The 23,189-nt window shown below is 47.3% G+C and overlaps 1 protein-coding gene and 1 long non-coding RNA gene across 3 annotated transcripts in view; one reads left to right on the top strand and one right to left on the bottom strand.

The window, feature by feature from the left end:
• The window catches only part of GLT1D1 (glycosyltransferase 1 domain containing 1), a 39,833-nt gene extending 19,707 nt beyond the window's left edge, over positions 1-20,126 (bottom strand). Inside the window, exons 1-6 of the mRNA XM_050980594.1 lie at positions 19,997-20,126; positions 12,029-12,177; positions 9,765-9,870; positions 7,439-7,490; positions 3,717-3,753; positions 2,389-2,445 (exon numbers count right to left, since the gene is read on the bottom strand). Coding sequence (XP_050836551.1) covers positions 2,389-2,445; positions 3,717-3,753; positions 7,439-7,490; positions 9,765-9,870; positions 12,029-12,177; positions 19,997-20,064 — 469 coding nt within the window. The 5' untranslated portion in view covers positions 20,065-20,126. The remainder of the gene's footprint in view (positions 1-2,388; positions 2,446-3,716; positions 3,754-7,438; positions 7,491-9,764; positions 9,871-12,028; positions 12,178-19,996) is intronic.
• Positions 13,033-13,712, top strand: LOC127060198 (uncharacterized). Of its 2 annotated transcripts, none has more exons than XR_007778918.1 (3): positions 13,033-13,405; positions 13,450-13,494; positions 13,694-13,712. It is a non-coding gene; the product is annotated as an uncharacterized LOC127060198 (long non-coding RNA). The 2 variants fall into 2 exon arrangements; XR_007778917.1 differs by lacking the exon at positions 13,694-13,712 and adding an exon at positions 13,607-13,643.
• Positions 20,127-23,189: the final 3,063 nt, after the last annotated feature.

The raw sequence follows: 23,189 nt of genomic DNA, 5'->3' as shown, positions 1-23,189 counted from the left end.
CAGCTGGCCCTGGGTGCAGCCCAAGGGCCACTTCCAGCCTGCCCAGATGTGCTGAACCCTCAGCTGGCCCTGGGTGCAGCCCAAGAGCCACTTCCAGCCTGCCCAGAGGTGCTGCACCCTCAGCTGGCCCTGGGTGCAGCCCAAGGGCCACTTCCAGCCTGCCCAGAGGTGCTGAACCCTCAGCTGGCCCTGGGTGCAGCCCAAGAGTCACTTCCAGCCTGCCCAGATGTGCTGAACCCTCAGCTGGCCCTGGGTGCAGCCCAAGGGCCACTTCCAGCCTGCCCAGAGGTGCTGCAGCCCCTCTGCTCACGCTGGGTGCAGCCCAGGCACTGCTGGCCCCCAGGTGCAGCACCAGGAGCCCCCAGCCCTCCTTCCAGCCCTCTCAGACAGATCAGCCAGAGCCCAGCCGTGTGTTCCTGTGCCTTGTCACTCCCCACAGCAGTCTGTCCCCTCCAAGGTAAGGGGCAGTGGGGCAGTGGCTCCATCCCAGGTGCTCTCACTGCCCCTCACAGCCATCACTGAGCCCTGCTGGGGCTGCTGATATCCTGGTGGAGACAGAGAAGTTAAATGAACCTGGGAACTCCCAGGGACGGGCCACTAATGCAGAAAAATTAGGCTGCAAAATTCTCAATCAATTCTTCTCTCCCCTGCTTCTCATTATTTCTAACAGATCAGACAACAGAAGAGCTCTGCACTTTCAGATCACTCTGGGAGCTCAGTTTATTGCTGCTATCACAGTTTTTACTACACTCAGCTGGATAAGTGCACAAACTTTTACTGTTCAGTTTTTCTTGTGTGGGTCTCTCTTTCCAGCACAGCTTCAGGAAAATCTAATGCCTCTGTAAAACCCTGCCTGTGTCGTGACAGGTTATGGAAACTTCTCAAGCTCAGAGAACAGCCCTGCCACCAAGCAGAAATTACAGAAGAGTTGAGAAATCAAACTAGAAAAGCATATAAATAAAACATATTGCATGTTTCCTCTGCTGCTGCAATAGGCAGGAGATGACCCCACGGTTCCACCCCACCATGGGAGCAGCTCTAAGCCCTGGCTGTTGGCTGAACAAAGATTTCTCAGTCTCTGGGTTATCTGCATCCTCCCACCTCGTGATGTTTGCTGGGGTCGCTGCCTCAGCCCCACTGCTCTGCAGTCAAAGCAGCTTTTCACCCTGCCCTGGTGACTTCAGGCCTGTCTGATCAGAAGCTCATAAAAACAATGCTGAATAATCTGATGCCAGTTTCCAAGTTATTATTTAATAAGGCACAGATGTTAGAGTCACATTTCAGTTTGCTTTTCACATCCATTATGGATTCTCTTGCACTTTTGCATTAGCACACATTAGGCAAAAAACCATCTCTAATATTTTTGGACATTCAGGGTCAGGGGAGCTTCCACTGCTCATTTAATCCCAGAAGGGCTGGACAGGAGATCAGATCAACACCAAGGCTGTGCAGATCATTTCCCTGCAGACAATTGTCAATCTGGGTGGCACCCTGCTCGTGGGCTGGGATGGACTGGGGACAAAAGAGCCCCACAGTGCTCAGTGCCACCCTGGCCCTGGCTCTGAGTGCTGGCTGCCAGCTCCTGGTGGGATAAACCACGGGTGAGGATCCACTGGCAGAGAGGGAACAGAGGTCAGGCTGCTGGGTGGGAAACTGGGACCTTTCACCAGGCTGAAATGCCCAGAAATCACCCTCTGGGGAAGGAGGGGGTGATTAAACACTGCCACGGCCAGGTGACACTGGAATCAGGTCACTGCCTCACCTGGGCCTGCTCAGGTGAGAGCAGAGCAGGGCAGGGACAGCTCCAGCCCAAACACCCCAACAGCAGCATGGATCCAAACACCCCAACAGCAGCATGGATCCAACAACCCAACAGCAGCATGGATCAAACAACCCAACAGCAGCATGGATCAAACAACCCAACAGCAGCATGGATCCAAACAACCCAACAGCAGCATGGATCCAAACAACCCAACAGCAGCATGGATCAAACAACCCAACAGCAGCATGGATCCAAACAACCCAACAGCAGCATGGATCCAAACACCCAACAGCAGCACGGATTTCCCTCTGCACTGCTGCAGGCTGGGACAGGACAGGACAGAGGCTGGGACAGGACAGGACAGAGGCTGAGGCAGGACAAAGCCCAGGAGCTGCTCCTGTGCTCCCCAGAAACCTTCAGGGCCACCCTGGAGCTCTCCTGGTCAGCCCAGCCCTGCCCAGAGCACAAATCCAGAGGCACTCTGGATGGCCCAGACCCATCTGATGGATATTCTGCCATTCCCCTACAATTAAGGCACTTTGGTACATGATTAATTAAACTGATTCTAAGTTTCTTTCATCCTTGACACCTGCTAGGAATAAACAAAGGGGAAAAATGAGTTTTACCTGCATTTTGTAGAAATGTGTACCAGTCAAATGTTTCACTGGGTGTAGTCTTAATTCCTGTGTAAAAAGAAGAGACTCCCATGTTAAATCCGTGTTAAATGTCCCCTGGCTGGCTGAGCTGTGGCTCCTGAAGGCTTCTGGAAAAAGCAACTTTACACAAATTAAACCTTAATCTGTCCTGAATATTAATGTATTTGTTTTTCCTTACGTTAAAGATTAACTATTTTAATGAATAAACTATTTTATTAATTTCTTTAATCACTTATTTAACTATTACCTCTCAAGAGTCTTAGATATAAACTGAACATGGGCTAAAGAGACTCCACAGTGAGTTATTTCAACAGCACAGCCTGGAAAAGGATGGAACTTTCTTTGAAAGTGAAATGCACAAAATGGAATGAGTTTGGGAATCCACAGAGAGAGATTTTTAATTAAATAAACGAGGAGATGAAGCCATCACACCCAGAACAGTGAGCTGTGTTCCCTGGGGTACCTGGCTCTCCCTGGGCTGGGAACTCCCCCTGGAGCATCTGAGGGAATTTGGGGCTCCAGGGAAGAAGGACCCACCCTCAAACCTTCTGCAGCCTCTGGGGAAACCTCAGAGCAGCCTCAGTGCCAGAACCTGTCAGATTCCTGCTGGCAGGCAGCTGGGAAAGCGTCCACAAAGTGCCCAGCCAGGGGAAACTGAGGCACAGAGACTGAAACCCTGCCTCAGGTAGTGGCAGAGGCAAAAAGCCCAGCTCAGGGAGCAGCTCAGCTCAGCCCAGCCCAGCCCAGCTCAGCCCAGCTCAGCTCAGCCCAGCCCAGCTCAGACCCAGCTCAGCCCAGCTCAGCCCAGCCCAGACCCAGCCCAGCCCAGCTCAGCCCAGCACAGCTCAGCCCAGCTCAGCCCAGCCCAGCTCAGCCCAGCCCAGCCCAGCCCAGACCCAGCCCAGCCCCAGCCCCAGCCCCAGCCCCAGCTCAGCCCAGCACAGCTCAGCCCAGCTCAGCTCAGCCCAGCTCAGCCCAGCTCAGCCCAGCTCAGCTCAGCCCAGCTCAGCCCAGCTCAGCCCAGCTCAGCTCAGACCCAGCTCAGCCCAGCTCAGCCCAGCACAGCTCAGCCCAGCTCAGCCCAGCCCAGCTCAGACCCAGCCCAGCTCAGACCCAGCCCAGACCCAGCCCAGCCCAGACCCAGCCCAGACCCAGCCCCAGCTCAGACCCAGACCCAGCTCAGACCCAGCTCAGCCCAGCCCAGCCCAGCTCAGACCCAGCTCAAACCCAGCCCAGACCCAGCAGCCACAGGAACCACAGACATGGACAAAACTTCACCAGGATCTCAAAGCTCTCACCTTGACTTTGGACATAAATTTTCTTCCTGGCATCTGGCTTTGGAGAGAAGGAGAAGAAAAAAAACTTTCAGAGTTCAACACAAAAATATCTGTTCAGTCTTCAAAAAACCCCAAACCCACAATAAAGAGCAAGAAAACACAGGGCAGTGGGATTTCCTTTTGACTACTGAAAATCCAAACTATTAGATACATTTAGTAACTCCAAAAGCCAACAAGGTAATTTCTATTTACCACTGCAATTTATATTTCCCATTGTAATTTCTATTTCCCATTGTAATTTCTATTTACCACTGCAATTTATATTTCCCATTGTAATTTCTATTTCCCATTGTAATTTCTATTTACCACTGCAATTTATATTTACCGTGTCCATTTACGGTATCAATGATTCAATTTTGCCATAAACACAATTCCCAAGTGAGTACAAATATCTTTTTTAGTTTGTCTCTGTAGCCTTTCTTTGGATCATTATCCCATTTTCCTGGAACCAAACAAATTCCAACTGGCTAGCTGAAAATCAGCTCTAGCCCCCAAAAACCTGTTGGTCTTGGAAGGCTGGTTTTAAAAACCCAGATTATTTATTATTTAATTATTATTATTATTATTATTATTATTATTATTATTATTATTATTATTATTATTATTATTATTATTATTATTATTCCATAATACAATTTATAAACACATCAGTTTCAGAAAGTGCTCAAATATAAAGACTTGCCTAGACTGGAACTGGTGCCTGGCAGCTACTGCAGAACATCCACAAATAAAAATTATGAAATAAATTACCTTAAAATAGCTGTAGTAAAAGAGGTAATTACTCCACTTCCAAGATCACTCCTGAAGCGCTGTTATTTAATTTATTTAATTTAGGTGATTAAAGAAGCAATTTCCTATTTCAATATCTTTCTATAACTCCAACTGTGGATTTGTGGAATAATTTTTTTTTTTTTTTTTTAATGAAGAGAAAATCAACTCAGAAACAAACTTCAACTCTTGAACCAGTCAGCTCAGGAAATGGGAAGCCACAGAAGTGATTTTTTTTCTTTAATTGCAGAGATTTTGGGTTTTCCTGCTGTTCCTTTGTGGCTGCCCCTCAGTCCAGGCACTGCAGGTACTAAAAATGAACTGGGAAAAGGAACTGGAAGAGAAGAGGTCACTAAAAAAGTCATCTCCAGGCAGCTCAGAGATGGGGAGGAGGTGGTTTCTGAGAATCAGGGTGAGCAGTGTCACCAGAATCACAGGAAAAAGCAGCAGATCCACATGGGAGCGAAGAGGGGGAGAGAGGAACAGCTCTGTGCTCCAGTGGGAGCCTGGGACATCCCATGGACTTCATCTTCCTCGGGCTTTGGTGTCCCAAGGATTTAAAAATAATAAAAACAGCTTAAAATGCCATCACATTTTATTGCTGAACAGTGCACCTTGTCTAACACTTGGAATTACCCAGCATGATGAAATGATGAAATGAAATTATAAAATGATGAAATGAAATGATGAAAAGACGAAATGAAATGACGAAATGAAATGACGAAATGATGAAAGGAAATGATGAAATGACGAAATGAAATGATGAAATGAAATGATAAAATGATGAAATGACGAAATGAAATGATGAAATGAAATGATGAAATGAAATGATGAAATGACGAAATGAAATGATGAAATGACGAAATGAAATGATGAAATGACGAAATGAAATGATATAAAGATGAAATGAAATGATGAAATGACGAAATGAAATGATATAAAGATGAAATGAAATGATGAAATGACGAAATGAAATGATATAAAGATGAAATGAAATGATGAAATGACGAAATTAAATGATAAAATGACGAAATGAAATGATATAAAGATGAAATGAAATGATGAAATGACGAAATGAAATGATGAAATGATGAAATGAAATGATGAAATGATGTAACCCCCTGCAAGCAGTGGGACAGCACTGCCGACCCCAGAACTCTGCAGAAAAAAGGAACAAAACAGAGAAAAACAGGAGAGAGGGGTGGGAAAAGCAGGGGGGGAGCAGCCCCAGCCCTGCTGGCTCAGACAGCCTGGAAACAGCGAATTTCAGACAGAATTTCAGGTTCAGCATCTCTGTTCATGGCCTGCAGGACCCCGGAGGGCTCAGGGGAGTGGAGCAGCCCTGGAGGGCCCGAGAGGCTGGCACAGGGCTCAGGGGGCACTCACACCTTACAGACCAATTTCCTCCCCTGCTCTTGTCTCCAGTGGGCCTGAGGAGAATGGGAGGTGGAATGGAAGGCCAATAAAAGTGGCTTAGGTGATTCTTCTGCAGCAGTTCTGTGCTCCTGGAGCCAGAGGCTGACCCTGAGCACGGGATCTGCTGCAGGATTTCAGTACAGATTGGCACAGGGCTGGACTGTGCACGCCACAGTCGAGGGCAGTTCATGCAGGGAAAAGGAAGAGAACTGGCTGGAGAGAGCCTTTGAGCACAGCCCAGCTGCTCCATGTCTGGGATGAGCATCCTTAGGGCACTCTGAGCTGATGGAGCCCCCAGGGGAGGAGCAGGGCAGTCCAGAGCAGAGAGCTCCCTGTAAAAACCCCCAATATCCCAGGAGCTCTGGGGGGAGGATGTGCTCCTGCTCCTCCCTGCCTGCAGGAAGCCAATCTGAGCCATTTGCTCCCTCCCAGAGACCCAGCAGAGCAGGACCCAAACCCTCAGCACGGGCCAGCAGCTGGATTTCAGCTCAGGCTGGGACAGACCTGCCTCCAGCCCCCTGCCTGCCACAGACCCCAACACTGCATCAGTCCCTCAGGCCCCCAGTACAGAAGGGTTTGGGTAGAATCAAAGCCTGGTACCTACAAGCATTTGAGGTGGTGATTCTGAAACTATTTCAAAGCTCAGTTTGGTTCCTTCTCCTTACACTCTGGTACTTTTGTCCTTTTCTTGCTTCATATCTCTGACAGGAGCTGTGCCCTTTCCCTTTTAGCCATCATGAAGTTCATCGTAGTAACTATTAAAACCAAATTACATTTGTAAAACAAAATACCAGATCCCATGTCTGCTCAGGTATCCCTTTAATGCAAATAGATTTAAAAAATCATTTAATGCTGGAATAAGGTATTGCACATCCTCCACTCTCAGTGATTATTTTTGAGGCAAGAGTGCATTTCTGGTTACCCTGTGATGGAAATTGGATCTGAGGAGGTGCCAAGCACTTTGTTTGAACTTCCTGCATTAATTGCTCAGCTGGTGCTTCCCAGGGGGAGGTGAGGGGAGCCAACACCTCAGTGCAGGAGGCAGCTCCTGCCTTGCTGGTTCCATCCCCAATGGCTCCTGCTCACCCCAGCAAATCTCATTTACCTCTGCAGCTCACCTGAAGAGTTCATTCTATTTATTTCCAAATTATACCTCCAAATTCTTCATTGAAACTCATGCTGTCTGGAGGAATTTTGTCAACATAAAGTTCAGTAAAGGGTGCCAAAAGAAGCAATTTGGCATCGGGAGAGACTGGGTAACAACAAATGATTTGTTTTAAATGTTACAGAGAAACGCTCCCTGAACTGCTCCACGCTCTCCTCTAACACTGAAGAGCTTTTCATGCCAGATCCCTCTGGCTGTGCATCCTGAAATGCTTTCTCTGGGAGCACAGCAGGGCTGGGAGCAGTGCAGGTTCCTGCAATGCCCTGGCACTGCTTAGGGCCCATTTCAGGAGCATGCATGTCTGCCAATGCAGGAATGCACCACACACACCTACCCACTCTGCTGCTGCCAGCTCCTTCATTTCCACCGTGAAAGCCACTGCAAACCTGGCGAAAGGGACAAAAACAGTTGGGATCATCTGCTCAGAGTGTTCAAACATAGAAAGCACTTCAGAAAAAAAACCTTGGTAAGAACTCAGATCAGAGGCTTAGGAAGCTGATCCCAGCTGAAAGACAAAAGCTTCTCCTGACGGGAGCTTGGTGGTGTTTCCATGCAGGGCCAGAGAAGAACCCCTGGGCAGGGGGGATCTCAAGGACAGGCAGGACTTTGCTGAGATTTAGGTGGCTCTGGAGCACCAACACAGGATTTGGGTGCTCTTAACTGGAACTCCAGTGTCCCCTGGAGCCACAAATGGGGACGTTTCTGGAGACCCTCAGTCCTGTGGAAAACAATGGATGGCTCCTTCACACGAGACACTTCTGCTCAGCAAAACACCTTTTTAAATTCCTTGTAGAGATATTGAATGTAAAAGAGAGCTCCTCACACACTGCACTGATGGCTCAGTGCTTCTTTTCGTGTAATTTCTGAACTGTTTCTGTCTGACACCTTAAAGGTTTGGATAAAACACCACAGCCACAGCCAGAGCTCCTCCACTGGAGATGCTGTGTCATAATCAAATTATGCCATAACCACCACAACCATTCATCACAATTCCCTTAAATGCTGAATTGGAACTCCAAACCTCCTTGCCCTGCATTGGCTCTGCAGGATCTGCTTTGTGGCCCTCCAATGAATTTCACACACACAGCCTGACAGCTCTGGGCTTATTAAAATGCTGCTTTGTCAAGCTGCACTTGCTCCCTTCCCAGATCATGCAATAATCCTTCCAATACATCACATTAACAAGCATAAAAAGATGTCACTTCTAAGTCTACAAAATACTGTTCAATAGGAAAAAAAAAACCCCACCCCAGAGGGGTGCAAGCACCATTCAGAGGGATTGGATTGAAAATGGAACCCTCACAAGGCCAGGCGGTGCTCAATAGTTTGTTTTATGGAATGTGGTGGGATATTGTACTGGACAAGCAATCTAGAATTCATGATGCTTTCTGCTTAGAGCCCTGCAATCAATAAAGAAAAAAAATCAATGTTTCTTTTAATAACTGTGCAATGAGTAGCAGCAGTGATGCTGCTGGAGAAGAGGTACATTCAGAATAACTTCTGGAAAACTGAGATGCTTCTCCTGTAGCAGAGAAAATATTGTCAGCAGCACAGGGATGTCAAAATACATTCTGAAATATCCTAGATAATTCAAGCTGTTAAGGCATACTTCAGGTTCCCAACTCAATACCATTAAGAAACATTCAGCAAAGCAGATTTTGTATTAGCTGTATTTGTGACAGATGATATTTCACACAGAGATGGATCAGATGGACACACTCAGAGATTGTTTTAGATTGTTTTTATGTATTTCTCATTTTGCACAGTGCTGAAATCCATCTGACACATTAGACATCTTTTTCCTTTCCTTCAGACCTGTTTAAAGAACAACTTCTGACTATTTGATAACAAAAGTAAACAAGTACATAAATTTTTCCTGAGTGGAACCTGAAGTTGCTTTCAGCTCCCAGCCACGCTGAGACACAAGAACATGCCCTAATGATTTTTCAATGAGTGTGATTAAGTGCTGCCTTTAAAATCTGTTTGCTTGCCACATTTTATAGGGGATCACAGCCAGAGCAGCACATCCCTGCCAGTGTTAAGTGAGCCAATAATAGCTGGGAAATGGAGAGGCAGCAGCAGGGACGGACCAGGAGCAGATCCTGCCTGGCCCCAAACCCATCCTGCTCTGGGTTTGCAACACAAAAAGGTTTCCTCCCCCACCAGGGCCATGAGCAAACACTGCTCAAGTCAACAAACCTTTGGATCAGTCAGGAGAAAACTTCTTTTCTGGGGATGTTGAAACCATGAAAACACCTTGTCATTTCCCCTAAAAGCTGAGAGAATTTGCTCAAAGACTTTTTCAGTCCCTGCCTATTTGCTCATGGGCCCAGGGAAAGGATCACGTCAGCAGGAGGAAAAATAAAATTAAAAAAAATTCTGCCTGAACCTAAGGGAGCCACTTTGCACCCAGGCATTCTGTCAACAAGCTGTGTGTGAGGAGCAGGGAAATGCAAACCAAACTGCACCCAGGCTGCATTTCCTGACCAAACTGCTCCCTCCCAGCCCTGGATCACAAACAGCTAAAGGATTTCAAGCAGTCCAGCCTTTGCCTGCTGGCCTCCACATCTTCAGTGGCTCCAAGGGTGTAGGGACACTCCCCAGAGATGTGCACACAAAAATGGAATTTCCTGTCAGAATCCTCCCAGCCCTGCTCTCACCTGGCTCTCTCCAGCACTGCTCCCATGACCTGGCGTTTCTCCTTGCACTTGATGTCTTCGTTGACATCTGTCCCACCAAAGATGATCCCAAAGGGAATTCTGCTCCCTGCAAAGCAATGAGAAGTGGGCCATCCATGTAAGGACCAGGAGTGAAAAAGTACATTGGTAACACTGAACCACCTATCTGGGGAAATATCTTTGAAAAGAAAACTTGAATTTTTGTTTTTTTACCACTGTAACCCCCCCCACACACAATAACTGCACTTTCACAGGACATCAAACCAAATGGGAAACAAAGTTTGTTGATCAAGACAGAAAATGCACCACATATTTCAATTTGTATTTGAAAGTTAAGTGAGCTGTGAGATCAGGATTTATTAGCATTGCTAATTTCCTCATTACTAAATGAGAGAGCAAGCAGAAAGAACGAAAGACTAATTACCATTCTGGCTACTTGGAGATTCTGCTTGGCATTTGTTGATATTCTACTCAAATGTTTGCAGGTGGAGGGAATTAATGTGCACTATCAAAGCACCACTGCCTCTAATCTTCCAGAGACAGACTGTCTGTAACACCTAATAAAATATGCACTGCCTCTGTAATAAATTAAAAAAGTGAATAATTATGGTGCCATCTATCAGGTGTGTTGATCCTGTAAAGAGAATTTCCAGATGAGGCCAAGCAGATCAATGGCATGGCAGCAGTGGCAGTGCAATCACTAAATTCCCAAATGTCCCGGAGCCAGGAATGTTCTCTGGGTCCCTTTTTTCCTCCCAGAAGTCTGCAGTAACCTTTCCACCCTGTGACCATCTCAGCAACCTTACTGTTACTGCCCTGCCTGGCAGAGGGCAGTATTTTGGTTTATTTCTCTTGCTTTCCAGAAGAGTGTAACTGATTTATTTGAACTCCTGAGCTCTTGTAAAGAATGAGGCTCTTCAGGTCACTTGGGACTTTGAAAAGATCACAGCAGCAGCATTTGGGCATTGCTGTGCAAGTTAAACTCCAGGACAATTTTACTCCAATAAACACTTAAAATTCAACTTTATCTTTTTCCCCTCAGCAAAAATCCCCGCAAAAAAACCCAAAAAAGATGGTGCTCCCACTTTCCATACACCTCCTCCAAAACAGTTCAAGATCTTGTCAAAAAAACAATCATCTCTGTGTCCTGACAAGCCCTGACTGACACGTGAGCATAGCTCATTTTAAAGAATTAGTTTGTACTTGTGTTTCAGAATTATTTTGTACTTGTGTTTCAGAATTATTTTGTACTTGTACAGAATTATTTTGTACTTGTGTTTCAGAATTATTTTGTACTTGTGTTTCAGAATTATTTTGTACTTGTGTTTCAGAATTATTTTGTACTTGTACAGAATTATTTTGTACTTGTGTTTCAGAATTATTTTGTACTTGTACAGAATTATTTTGTACTTGTGTTTCAGAATTATTTTGTACTTGTACAGAATTATTTTGTACCTGTATTTCAGGTCCCTGCTGAAATCAGAGCCCCTCTGGAACAGAACAAAGCCAGGCACAGCAATCCAGGCTGTGTAAAACCCCCAGGAGAGAGTGGGGGCACTGCTGGAGTCCAAGCCCAGCCAAGCTCTGCCCCTGAGAGCAGGGGAAGGGGCAGTTCTGTGCCTCTGCTCCATGAAGAGATTCCTGGAAGTCAGGCTGCTCTCAGCTGAGGATGCACCCTGGCAGTGGCAGCAGGTGAAATCACTGCCTGTACTCCTCAGAGCCAGTGCATCACCAGTGGCAGGCTAACATTTGGCTCTGCGTGGCCAGAGAGAACAGAACATTTTATTATTTGTCTGATACCACCCTGTCTCCTCCAGTTCAGCTGACAGGAGTGTCATTTCACACTGGAAAACCCTGCCTCATTTTTGAGCAGAAAAATCAACTCAGCCTCCCTGCTCCCTTCCAGAGAGCCCAGCTCCAGTCAGCCAAGGCACATCCCCTGCAAGAACACACCTGCTGGAAGGACCCTGGTGTTCCTGCAGTGCTCTCATCTGATGCAGGTAAAGTATTCATTGCCAAAAGCACCACGTGCTTTAAAAGCAGAATTATTTCATTCTCTCTGTATCAGATCTCCCACTGAGAGGGATTTTTAGCATTTCTGCACGTTTGCTGAAATGGATACACAGAGGGAGGACGTTCTGTGTGGGTTTACCCGTTTGGAGCCATTTGCAGCAGTGAGGATTCATCCTCTTCCCCTGCAGAACTCTTTGGGAGGAGTTTTGGTGGCAAAGCAGAAAGAGGATTACCTTGCAGCAGTCTGCCTCCTTTATAGAGGTGAATGGCCAGGGCTGCATCAAACTTGTCTGAGGAGGTCAGGTGTGCTATTTCAGCTGGACTGTCATACATGAAAGCATCTTTGAGGACACAGATGTGACCTGCAGCATGTAGATGATTCCTTCATCATTGGAACAAACAAAGAGAATAAAGAAGTCACTGTTAATGTTACAGTGTGTGTGGAGCAAATTTAATCAAAATGTTTTTCCTTAAACTCTACTCTGACTTTCAACTTTATGCCAGTTTTGTTCAAGCAATCAGGAGCTGTTCCCAAGGCTGGGTTGTTTTGTTTTTCCTGGAAGATATTTGTTATTTTCACCACTGTGAAGCCACGGGCACCTTCCAAGCAAGGTAACACTGCCTGGGCCAAGCCTGACCAACACAACTTCCAAAAATCAGAAAAGGTGAAGGATGCTCAGGACCCTTCAACTTCTTATTCTGAGACCCTCCTTTTGAAGGGAGGGGTTTGTGTCAGAATTTTTGGGTCAGACCTTGCTCTTAGAGGTTCTCAGCCCCTTGCTCTGGAGCAAGGACACCAAGTGAAGAAAGCACAAACGTGTCCAGCTGGTCAATGCTATGAAAATACAGAACATCACAAATGTGATGAATGCATCAAGAGAGCTGAATTGTGTTCCCCTTGTGTTTGATGGTGGCTTTAATTGCTTCTTATCTCAGCTCACCCATTTACAAACCAGGCAAAGGATAACTGAAGTATAAGGAAAATAAACTACACAAAAGTAATGACACAAACACCTTCCCAACCTGCTTTAAAAACCTCAGTTCCACCCAGAAAAGCCAACAGCAAAGCCCTGGCAGTGAGCTTAGCCATGCCCCTTTCCAAGAGAACCCTTTCCAGTGGTTCTCTCATGCAAACCCTGGTGTGCAAGGCTGCCAGAGGCAGGAGCTGACTGAGGACAGACAGCTCCACTCCCCCTGACCAGGATCACTTACCAATGCTCCAGGGACACCAGCCAAGGCACAGAGCAGCAAATCTCAGCTGGCTGGGGCTGGTTGCACTCTCAGGATCACACAAACACCACCAGGACGCTCTGTGCTTGTCCTGTGCTCTGGCAGCTGATTGATTTCTCATCGTGTATTAGTTGTTCTGGCATTGAAGTCCTGCTAGCTCACTGAGTGCCTGGATCACGCTGGCTTTCCTCTCCTGGTTACTGCACAGCCTCCCAAGAAACGGGATTGTCTGTCCTGCAGAGGTTAGTTAGTTATTCCTGCAGAGGTTAGTTAGTTATTCCTGCAGAAGTTAGTTAGTTATTCCTGCAGAGGTTAGTTAGTTATTCCTGCAGAGGTTAGTTAGTTATTCCTGCAGAGGTTAGTTGGTTATTCCTGCAGAGGTTAGTTATTCCTGCAGAGAAGTTAGTTGGTTATTCCTGCAGAGGTTAGTTAGTTATTCCTGCAGAGGTTAGTTAGTTATTCCTGCAGAGTTAGTTCGTTATTCTGCAGAGGTTAGTTATTTATTCCTGCAGAGAGTTAGTTAGTTATTCCTGCAGAGTTAGTTAGTTATTCCTGCAGAAGTTAGTTGGTTATTCCTGCAGAGTTAGTTAGTTATTCCTGCAGAAGTTAGTTAGTTATTCTGCAAGGTTAGTTAGTTATTCCTGCAGAAGTTAGTTGTTATTCCGCAGAGTTAGTTAGTTATTCCGCAGAAGTTATAGTTATTCCTGCAGAGGTGTAGTTATTCCTGCAGAAGTTAGTTGGTTATTCCTGCAGAGGTTAGTTAGTTATTCCTGCAGAGGTTAGTTATTCCTGCAGAAGCTGGTGTTAAAGTGCTGTAAAATGTCTGGAGCCTTGGAAGGAAGGTGCTAGCACTGTCAGAGCTCCACTGGCTGCTGGATTGCCTCCTCAGCCTCCAAAGAAACCCCTCCCACTCCACTGTTCCAAACCAGACCAATAAATGATGATAACTGCTGATAAATATCAAACCCAGCCACGTTTTAAGCTCCTTATTTACAGTGCTGAGCCATTCCTAGCAGCAGGTGTCCCATGGCTGGTTCCAAGGACCTGCCCTGCCCTTGGAAGAGGCTCTCCATTTACATCCCAATGATGATGCCCAGATCTCCCAGCTGGGGAGGGAAAACTCCCAGGCAAATCCCTGGGATGCTGCTGCATGCATCCCATCGTTTCACAGGTGCTCATTAAATGGTCTAAAAGGGTTTTTTTCCCATCAGCACTCCAATTACCATAAATCACTAGCACGTACCAGCAATATGTTTGCATATTACAATTAATTTGAAAATAACTCTCTCAGGACATCAGGAATGGAGAAACTCAGCCAGGAATTCCAGTCAGAGGTGGGTTTTTTTTAAACACACTAGGGATGAGTGCTTCTCCTCCCCACTCTGCACAGCTCCACACCTCCCTGGGGAATGGCAGCTGCTGCTGCAGGAAATGGAGAGGGACTCCCTCAAGTGTTCCAAGGCTCAGAGATTGTGCATTGCCTCCACAACTTCAATTTTTTTATATTTTTACACATTTTTATCCCGCTCAGGAGCACGCAAAAAATTTGCATACATGTTTAGAAGGAAAAATAAGCAAATATTCCCAGAATAATTCAAATTGCCAGATTTAAACAGGCCTTGATCCCCTGAACATTCTATGGAGTCTGATATCATTAATCACAAGCCCCAAATGATGCACCTGCAGGAACACACGTGTGGAGAAGCTGAGTTATTGGGTAGTATTGAAGTGCTGAAATTTACAGCCTTATTTTGATGTTTTCTAAATGGCTTTTCATCTTCATAACCAGGAAAAGCAGAGTGATTCTCACACACATGCTGTTACCAAGGAACACGGTTAGGGAGTGCTGCAGTTATTGCAGGGAGTTTTTGGGAAGACTGATCCGTGTGTGAAGTCACAGATGTCCCTGAATGAAGCCAGGCAGAGGAGACACATCATCCCCATCTCTTCTGCTCCTGGCAAACGTCTGCTCACTTCATTCTGCCATTTCATAAACAAACACTTGGTGAATGAGAAATGAAAATTAACCCAGCTCCTGCTGCCTGGGGATCAAAGCCAGCACTGGAAATGCCAAATCCCAAGGGAGCATTTTCTCTCTATCACAGTTCTTCACACAGGAATAAATCCCCAATTTCTTAACAAACCCTGAACGTTGCTTGGATCTAGAAATTGCCTCGCCACATTCTTCCCTTCTGCTGAAACTCTGGTGGAAGCCAATGCCATGACCTGGGGAAATAATATTTCTAAGGTGGAGTTGAGCTGTCAGATCCCAGATTTTGGGTGCTTTTCCAAGCAGAAAGCAACAGGGAGAACTTCAGCCATTCAGTAAATGTGAGAGAGCATTTTTAGATGTGGAGAGCATTTTAAATGTGAGAGAGCATTTTTAGAAGCACAATAGACTGGCCACTGCTTACTCTGATATTTATACACACCTGAGTATTGCACAATCTATTTCCCAGCCCCCCTCATTTTAGCATTCAGGAAATTAATTTCTCTTTTGTTTGGTACATTTTTAATATTCTCTGGAAATCACAAAGCTTGTAGGTGACACTTTCAAGTGCAATCTCTGGGCCTACCCCGTGTGCAGAGATCCTGCTAAAAGCTACAAACCTTTCCTGACACATTTGCACCGTGAGATTTCCACACAAAAACCATTTTTCTCTAACACATCTGTGGGATACCAAGCCATGTTTTACAATGTTTAATTTTTCATTCCCTACATAATTGATCACTACTTCTCACTTCTCCTGGCTAGCAGCCTCCCCTCCTTCAGCACCAATCTGCAGCTCACAGGTTTGCATCTAAGGAAACAGAGTTCCAAACCCAGCCTGGCTGATGAGAAGGCACAGGAGTTAAAAGTGTGATCATTTCTAGGGTATTATCACTGTGAAACTGCTGTTTTCTGTGATGTCTCCCTTTCAGAAACATTTACCTTCTAAATTCCAACTGATATTTAATGGAATTACTCACAGACAAAGAATGTTTGATTTCCAAAAAGTTCCTGGTAGGTGGATACACTGACACTTCTTGAATGGCACAAAATAGGCTCCATCCAAAAATATTAATTATCTCTTTCCCTCAGCTGCCTGCTCTGCACAGCAGCTGTGCACCAACCACTGTAAAATGTAGAAGGCACAACTCAGAGCTTGTAAAGGGAGCAAAGTCATTCCAGGGCCTCTCAGAACTTGGCCAGACCTGGATGCTCACAATTCCCACTGAAGCTCATCAAATTACACCAGCTGAAACCCTGCCTGACCTCCTGTTTTCTTTGTAAATGATCTTATTTTTTCAGAATTGTTTAAACAACATGTCCTTCACTTCATTTCCCTCTCAAACTTCTCCTTCAAGCAACACAGACAAATTGCATTGGCGTGAGTGAACTGTGACTAAAGTTCACTGTGAATCAGAGAAATTAAAAATGTGAGTGAGGATGGGGAGCAGCTCCTCCTGTCTCTGTGTTCTGAAGTCACTAACTGAGCTTTGGAAGGACCAAAGAACTCTGCAAAGCTTGAGCCCGTGTTCCAAACAGCTCCTGCAGTGCCAGCCATGGTGGGGAGCAGCAGCACTGAGGGCAGCCCCTGTAAATGATGGATCTCATGCCAAGGTGCAGATCAACACCTGTCCTGCAGCTTCCTGCTCTGGGAATGGCTGAGCAGAGCCAGCAGGGATGTCCCAACCTGAGCAGGGATGTCCCAGTCCCTGGGCAGAGCCAGCAGGGAGCTGCAGGAGCTCCCACAGCTGCCCTGAGGACAGGAGGATCCCCTGCCCTGGGAGTGCTCTCCCGTGGGATTCCAACACTGGCACACAGGGTAAAACCAAACAGTAGAAATGTCTGGCTTACTGAATACTCCAATAAATGTCTCAGCTCAAAACCAACTGTCCAGAGGAATGATAACACCGTGGGAGCTGTGGTTTTAATTCTCTTGCAGCTGATTACCTGGAGATTTACAGAATGGCTGCCTTAACTGGCCAGTTAATGAGAGCCAAAACAATTTCTCCCTCTCCAGAAAACATTTACATATTGGCAAAACAGTTAATCTAAATCTTTCTAATTAACCTATTAATTCCAGATTTCTATTCCTCCTTACTACCAAGTAATAAAAGATGAACAAAAGGGCAGGGAAGAATAATTTCTTTTCCTCCTTGACACCCTCTTTGATCTCATTTCTAAGGCTGAACAATGGCAGACAGCAAAGACTTTTGCTTAGTGCTGTATTTATTCATTGCTCATATTTTTAAGGTGATTAAGGATTATGCACACCAATAGGAAGAAAGCCTGCAGCACATTCATTACACCTCTTGTTTTAGCAAGTTGAATTTTAGCCAAATTAGATTCTGGTACCTTTGTCACCACTTACTTTAAAGTCAGGAAATGAATATTTTATTTATGAAAAGATGAAGCAGTTATTGGCAGAGCTGGAACACCATAAACAGAGCATACACTGTGATATTAAGCCATAAAATTAAACTGTGCTGGCAAGTGTTCAACCCGGAGACAACACCACTGTTTCATTTATATTTAACCAAAAGTTCAAAATTGAAACAGATTTGAACAAAACTTCCTAAGCACACACGCAGACACAGCTGAGGCCAAATATTAATTGGAATATGTGTTTTATACATGATACAAAGTTTGGCACGTGCACATAACCCCAGGAATGGCAGATTATGTTAGAAGTGACACAGCCAAGCCTTTGACCACACTTATAGGTTTTGTGGGGTCTTTTTTAATGGCATAAAGTTTTAAAAATACCAGTATTGGATAGAAATATCTGCACAGGATTGTTTTAGTGAGGACCTGACTAGCCTTTTAGTCTGGAAAATGGACTTCATTGCTAGCTAATACTCTTTACTTTTTCCTGATCAGAATTTTCTTTCCCTGCAGGCTCATTTATATCATTTCAATAAATAACATTTGCAGCAGGTGAACGCTTGCTTTTCTGGCTTATTCAGACTTGTTTTAACTAGAAACAATGCAAAACCTGCTTTCCACTAGATCAGCTCTGAACAGCTCCAGTCTAAATGTACATCTGACTTCCCTCAAAGTGGAAGAAGAAGGTAAGTAAATATTTAATTTGTAAAGGTAAATAACCTTATAGAGGAAAAATGAGCAGTGATGTGCCCAACAATACTAGTCTTGTATTATCCAGGAAAGGAAATGCAGAATGCCACAGGAACTCTGCTGGAATGTATACACATAAAGAATTTACTTGTTTTGTCTCGAAATTTTAGTAACAAGTATTGTTTTAAAACAACAAAACCTTGAGCTTTCTCTGGAGTTTCTATCCTCAGTGCCTGGGGGACAGGACCAGCAGATATGTCCCACCAGTACCTCAGACAACAGAGCAGCCCTGCAGAAGTCTAAGGCTGCACTTGGGATGACACAAGCAGTGTGAAAACTTCATGTCTGGGGATGCTGCTGTGCATAACCTCACATGTGAGAGACAATGCACAGATCAAGGTCAGGGAAAACTTTTAATGGCAGAATGTCCCAAGAGATCCATCCGAAGATAAACAACTAAACTGTGGACGACTTTTAGATAAGATGAAACCAAATCGTTATTTCGGGCCTCAAGAGGACAAAACCACTGGGAAATTGTTGGTTTTCGTTTTTTTTTTTTTTTTATAGTGACTTAATTTTTTTTATAGCTGACATGCACAGTGAAGCCCCAGCAGCAATGCTCTCAGCCACGTCCCTTTTCCACGTCACAGAAAAAGCTAAACGGGGACATGAGCAACATCTCTGCGGTTCTGTTGGCCCGCGCTATTTCCCAGCACTGCAGCGCCGTGTCCGTCATCCATCCCCAGCAGAGCCGCACGTCGCAGCAAGGGCAGGCACCGGAGCGGCTCCCGCACGGTGCAGCCGGGGCTGGCTGCGGCACTGCCCGTCACACCGACTGTGCCATCCCCGCACGGTACAGCCGGGGCTGGCTGCGGCACTGCCCGTCACACCGACTGTGCCATCCCCGCACGGTACAGCCGGGGCTGGCTGCGGCACTGCCCGTCACACCGACTGTGCCATCCCCGCACGGTACAGCCGGGGCTGGCTGCGGCACTGCCGGTTACACGGACTGTGCCATCCCCGCACAGCGGTACAGCCGGGGCTGGCTGCGGCACTGCCGGTTACACGGACTGTGCCATCCCCGCACGGTACAGCCGGGGCTGGCTGCGGCACTGCCCGTCACACCGACTGTGCCATCCCCGCACGGTGCAGCCGGGGCTGGCTGCGGCACTGCCCGTCACACCGGCTGTGCCATCCCCGCACGGTGCAGCCGGGGCTGGCTGCGGCACTGCCCGTCACACCGACTGTGCCATCCCCGCACGGTACAGCCGGGGCTGGCTGCGGCACTGCCCGTCACACCGGCTGTGCCATCCCCGCACGGTGCAGCCGGGGCTGGCTGCGGCACTGCCCGTCACACCGGCTGTGCCATCCCCGCACGGTGCAGCCGGGGCTGGCTGCGGCACTGCCCGTCACACCGGCTGTGCCATCCCCGCACGGTGCAGCCGGGGCTGGCTCCGGCACTGCCCGTCACACCGACTGTGCCACCCCCGCAGGCTCTGCCCGCCGGGGCTGTGCGGGACCCGGGCCGCGCTGCGGGGATAGAGCGGCCCGGGCTCGGCCGGCCGTGCCCGCTCTGGGCACGCACCGGGCGGGCGGTGCCGGGCAGCGCCGCAGATGGGGGCGGCCCCGCGGTGTCCTTGGCCCCGGCCACCGCCCCTCGCACACCCCCGGGGCCGCCACCCCCCGCACATCCCGGGCCGCCGGAGCCGCCGCCCCCCGCACACCCCGGCCGGTGGAGCCACCACACACCCCGGCCGGTGGAGCCGCCGCTCCCCGCACAGCCCGGCCCCGTGGGCTCTCCCGCCGCCCCCCGCACATCCCGGGGCCGCCGGAGCCGGGGCCGTGCGCCGGCGCGGGCCGCGCATGGCGGGCGCGGAGCGCAGCGCATCCTTCCCATCGCGGCACTTACCGGATCCTGGCGGCCGTGGTGGCGTTGCCGGTCTGTGCCCGCAGGCACGCCAGCAGCAGCAGCCTCATCGCGGCCGCTCCGCTCCGCCCGCCGCCGCCTCACCTGCCCGCGCTGCCGGAAACGGCGCTGCGGAGCGGGGCCGGAGCGGTCGCGGCCCCGAGCCCTGCGCCACCCACCCCTGCGGGGATGGGCCAGCCTTGCCAGGTGCTCCCGGGCACAGGGAGCAGGTTTGTGGCCTGCCCGCACCTCCGGACAGCGCGGTGTGCCCTCGTTAGTCCGGCACAGAGATGGCCGGCTCGGGTGGTGGCCGGGGATCGTTCATTCAAAGGCCTCCTGAGGAGAGCATCCCAGCCTCTGCCTCGGGATGCCAGCCAGGAGGTGCCCCATGCTCGGCGCAGGAACAGCGTTAGGAAAAAACCTACCATCTTCGGTAAGATGCCAAGCCCCAGAACAGGCCGAGGAATTTGCTAGTCCGAAGAGTAAGGCAATGAGATGGTCAAAGAGCACTCCCAGCATCAGGAAGACCCCACATAATGAAGCAGAACCAAAGGTGTGCGAGACCAGGGAAAAGGCAAGAAACCACAGCGACAGGCGGGATCCAAAGATACAACAAAACAGGGAAGGAAAAAGAAGAAACCTCAACTCCAGATGAAGAATATCCCAAAGCAGCAAGCCAGTCTTAGGATGAAAGGGTGCACCCCAATTACAGAAACACAGACCAGCTGAGGGGGCAGCAGGCAGGCAGGTGAGAGGCCAGCTCAGGGAGTCCGTTGGGACATTAATGGCAAACAGGTGGCTGAAGGTACACACCCACCTGAACCTGTAGCAACGTCTTGTAAAAGTATTGAGACCAGCTGCAGGACATTGGTGCTGATGAGAAGGGGCTGTTTGGACAGAAAAGTCACTTTTTTGCTTATAACCTGGTCTGATTGCCTGATGTAATTCACCACAGGGTCACACGGATGCCAGCTTCCCCAAAGGCTGGAGAAGACAGGGAAAAGTGGTCTTGAAAAACTCCAGTGCCTCGTTATTGTGGTTTAAAATACTCTTCAAATTTCAGTGTCAGGCAGACAGAGAAAAAAGATGCCACATGCAGAGAAATATTGAATTAATATTTTTTGAAACAGTACTTCTTCCAATAATTTGTGTGGATTTCTGAGGCTATCAGGTGTTCTGAAATTGAGGGTTTAAAAGCAATAAAAACACACACTGGAGTGGGTTCTACAAACTGTAAACATTTTGGTAGGCAGGCTGATGTTTTGCTAATGAAACTCAATGCTGCAGGGCTGTGTTAACTGCATCTCACTGAGTTATCCCTTGGATTCAGCACAACATTCTTTGGACCACTTCAAACTCCACTGGAACTAAAAATTTTGGCTGCAGCCTAGAAGAGCAACAAACCCCGCAGAAATGCTAAAAATAGGGTAGATGCTAATGCAAGGGTAGGCAGAACCAAACCATTGGGTCTAGAATGGTTTTGTCACCATTCTAGGAAGTGTCACTGGTGTGAAATGCCACTCCTGCTGAGATGGGGAGCCTTTGTCAGCGAGGCCAGGATTCCAGCCTGGAAGCGGCCCAGGTGAAGCACACTTGGGCTTCTCAGCTGTCACAGAGCTGAAGGTGTCACACAAGCTGGATGAAGCTTCCAAGGTGCCTTCCAGCCCCTCCTGGTGCCACCATGTCCCCACATCCCACCCAGGTGTGTCACAGCTGGCAGCTCTGCAGTGCGTGCCCAGAGCAGCCCGTGTACCCAAAAATGGAGATTCTGCAGGTGTTCCCTGGAGCAGGGCATCTGCTGTGGCTCAGAAAGCCAGGTTTGGGTTAGCAAAAGCTGTCCAACACGTTTAGTGTGCAAGACAAAGAAGAAAAAACGCAAACATTAAAGTAAGACAAAGCCTGCTCCATGAGAAATGAGGAAACTCAACCAGTCACCTGAGAAATAAAGAGGAAATAAAGGAAACATTCAGAGAGATCTTAACATGTTATCACTATTTATGGTAACTCTGGCTTTATGCTATATAGGCTTTGACTGGAAAAAGTAATCTGGAAATGTGCATTGCATCTTGAAACCACAGAAATGCATGAATGTATTCCTGCACAGACACAGCTGCACTCACTGTGTGCACAGAACGGGTCCTGGATGGATCAGAATGAACTTTTAAACACACTGCAGCTAAGTAACGCTTGGAGGGAAATGAAAACCTCCTTCCTGCTCTGTGCCTGAAGAGTTAAGTAACATTTTAATGTACATTTCAATTACTGCTCAGCATTGTGAGGTGTTTGTACCAGTTGAGGGACAGGCCAATACAGAAATCTCGCCTCACTCACCAAGGTAAGATATGAAGGGTCAAAAACATGAAAATAAGACACAATAATACAAAGTGTGCTTTATTACTTTGAGTCTCCAGAAAATACTACCAAACTCCCCAGAAAGTGCAATCACAGTTAATGAGACAATTACTGTATTAAGCTAGGAAAAGATGAAATGCAATTTTGTTACAGAATCGGTCATGTTACAGTAGTTCACCAAGAAATGCCTGTACAGCTGGTTGCTTTTTCCTCATTGTCTTTTGTCATGAAATTGTGCAACTACTTAAGAAAGCAAATATATGTAATCAGTCATTTTTATGGCATATGTTATTTACAAAGGCCCATTATTAAATGACTGTATTTACTTTTACAAGCATCACTTGCTCCCAAGTAAGTCATGCCTAAATGATTGGTGTGTAACTGCATGATGTCAATAAACTTGACTTTTTCACTGAAAACACACAACCAGCAGTGTCCTACCCACTTTGTTCCGGCCAAAAATAAGACTTTAAGATCTGCTGCTGAAGGCAACTTCATGCATTCACAACCTGTACCTCAACACGTGTATGGTGGAACTGCAGCACATTTCAGGGCTGTAATCTTGCTGATTAATGTTTTCCCATTTTAATCACATGCTTTGTCCCACTGAAATCAGTGTTCGCTCTCCATGTGTACCTGGATAATTCCTGCATGCCCTCACAGCCAGCTGCTGCTCCCAACCGAGTCACCAGGCACACCCTGGGTGCTGAGCTGGCCTCAAACACACATAAAAACACGTATAAAAACGGCCTTTTACACCACGCATTCATCACCTTCTCCTGCTGAAAGGCCTTGTTGTGAGACAATCTTTAACTATAGCATTAAAACCTAACTATAGCATTAA

The sequence above is a fragment of the Serinus canaria genome, chromosome 15 (assembly GCF_022539315.1).
Source record: "Serinus canaria isolate serCan28SL12 chromosome 15, serCan2020, whole genome shotgun sequence".
In the NCBI taxonomy this organism is placed as follows: Eukaryota; Metazoa; Chordata; class Aves; order Passeriformes; family Fringillidae; genus Serinus; species Serinus canaria.
This window is presented reverse-complemented; position numbering and strand designations above follow the sequence as displayed.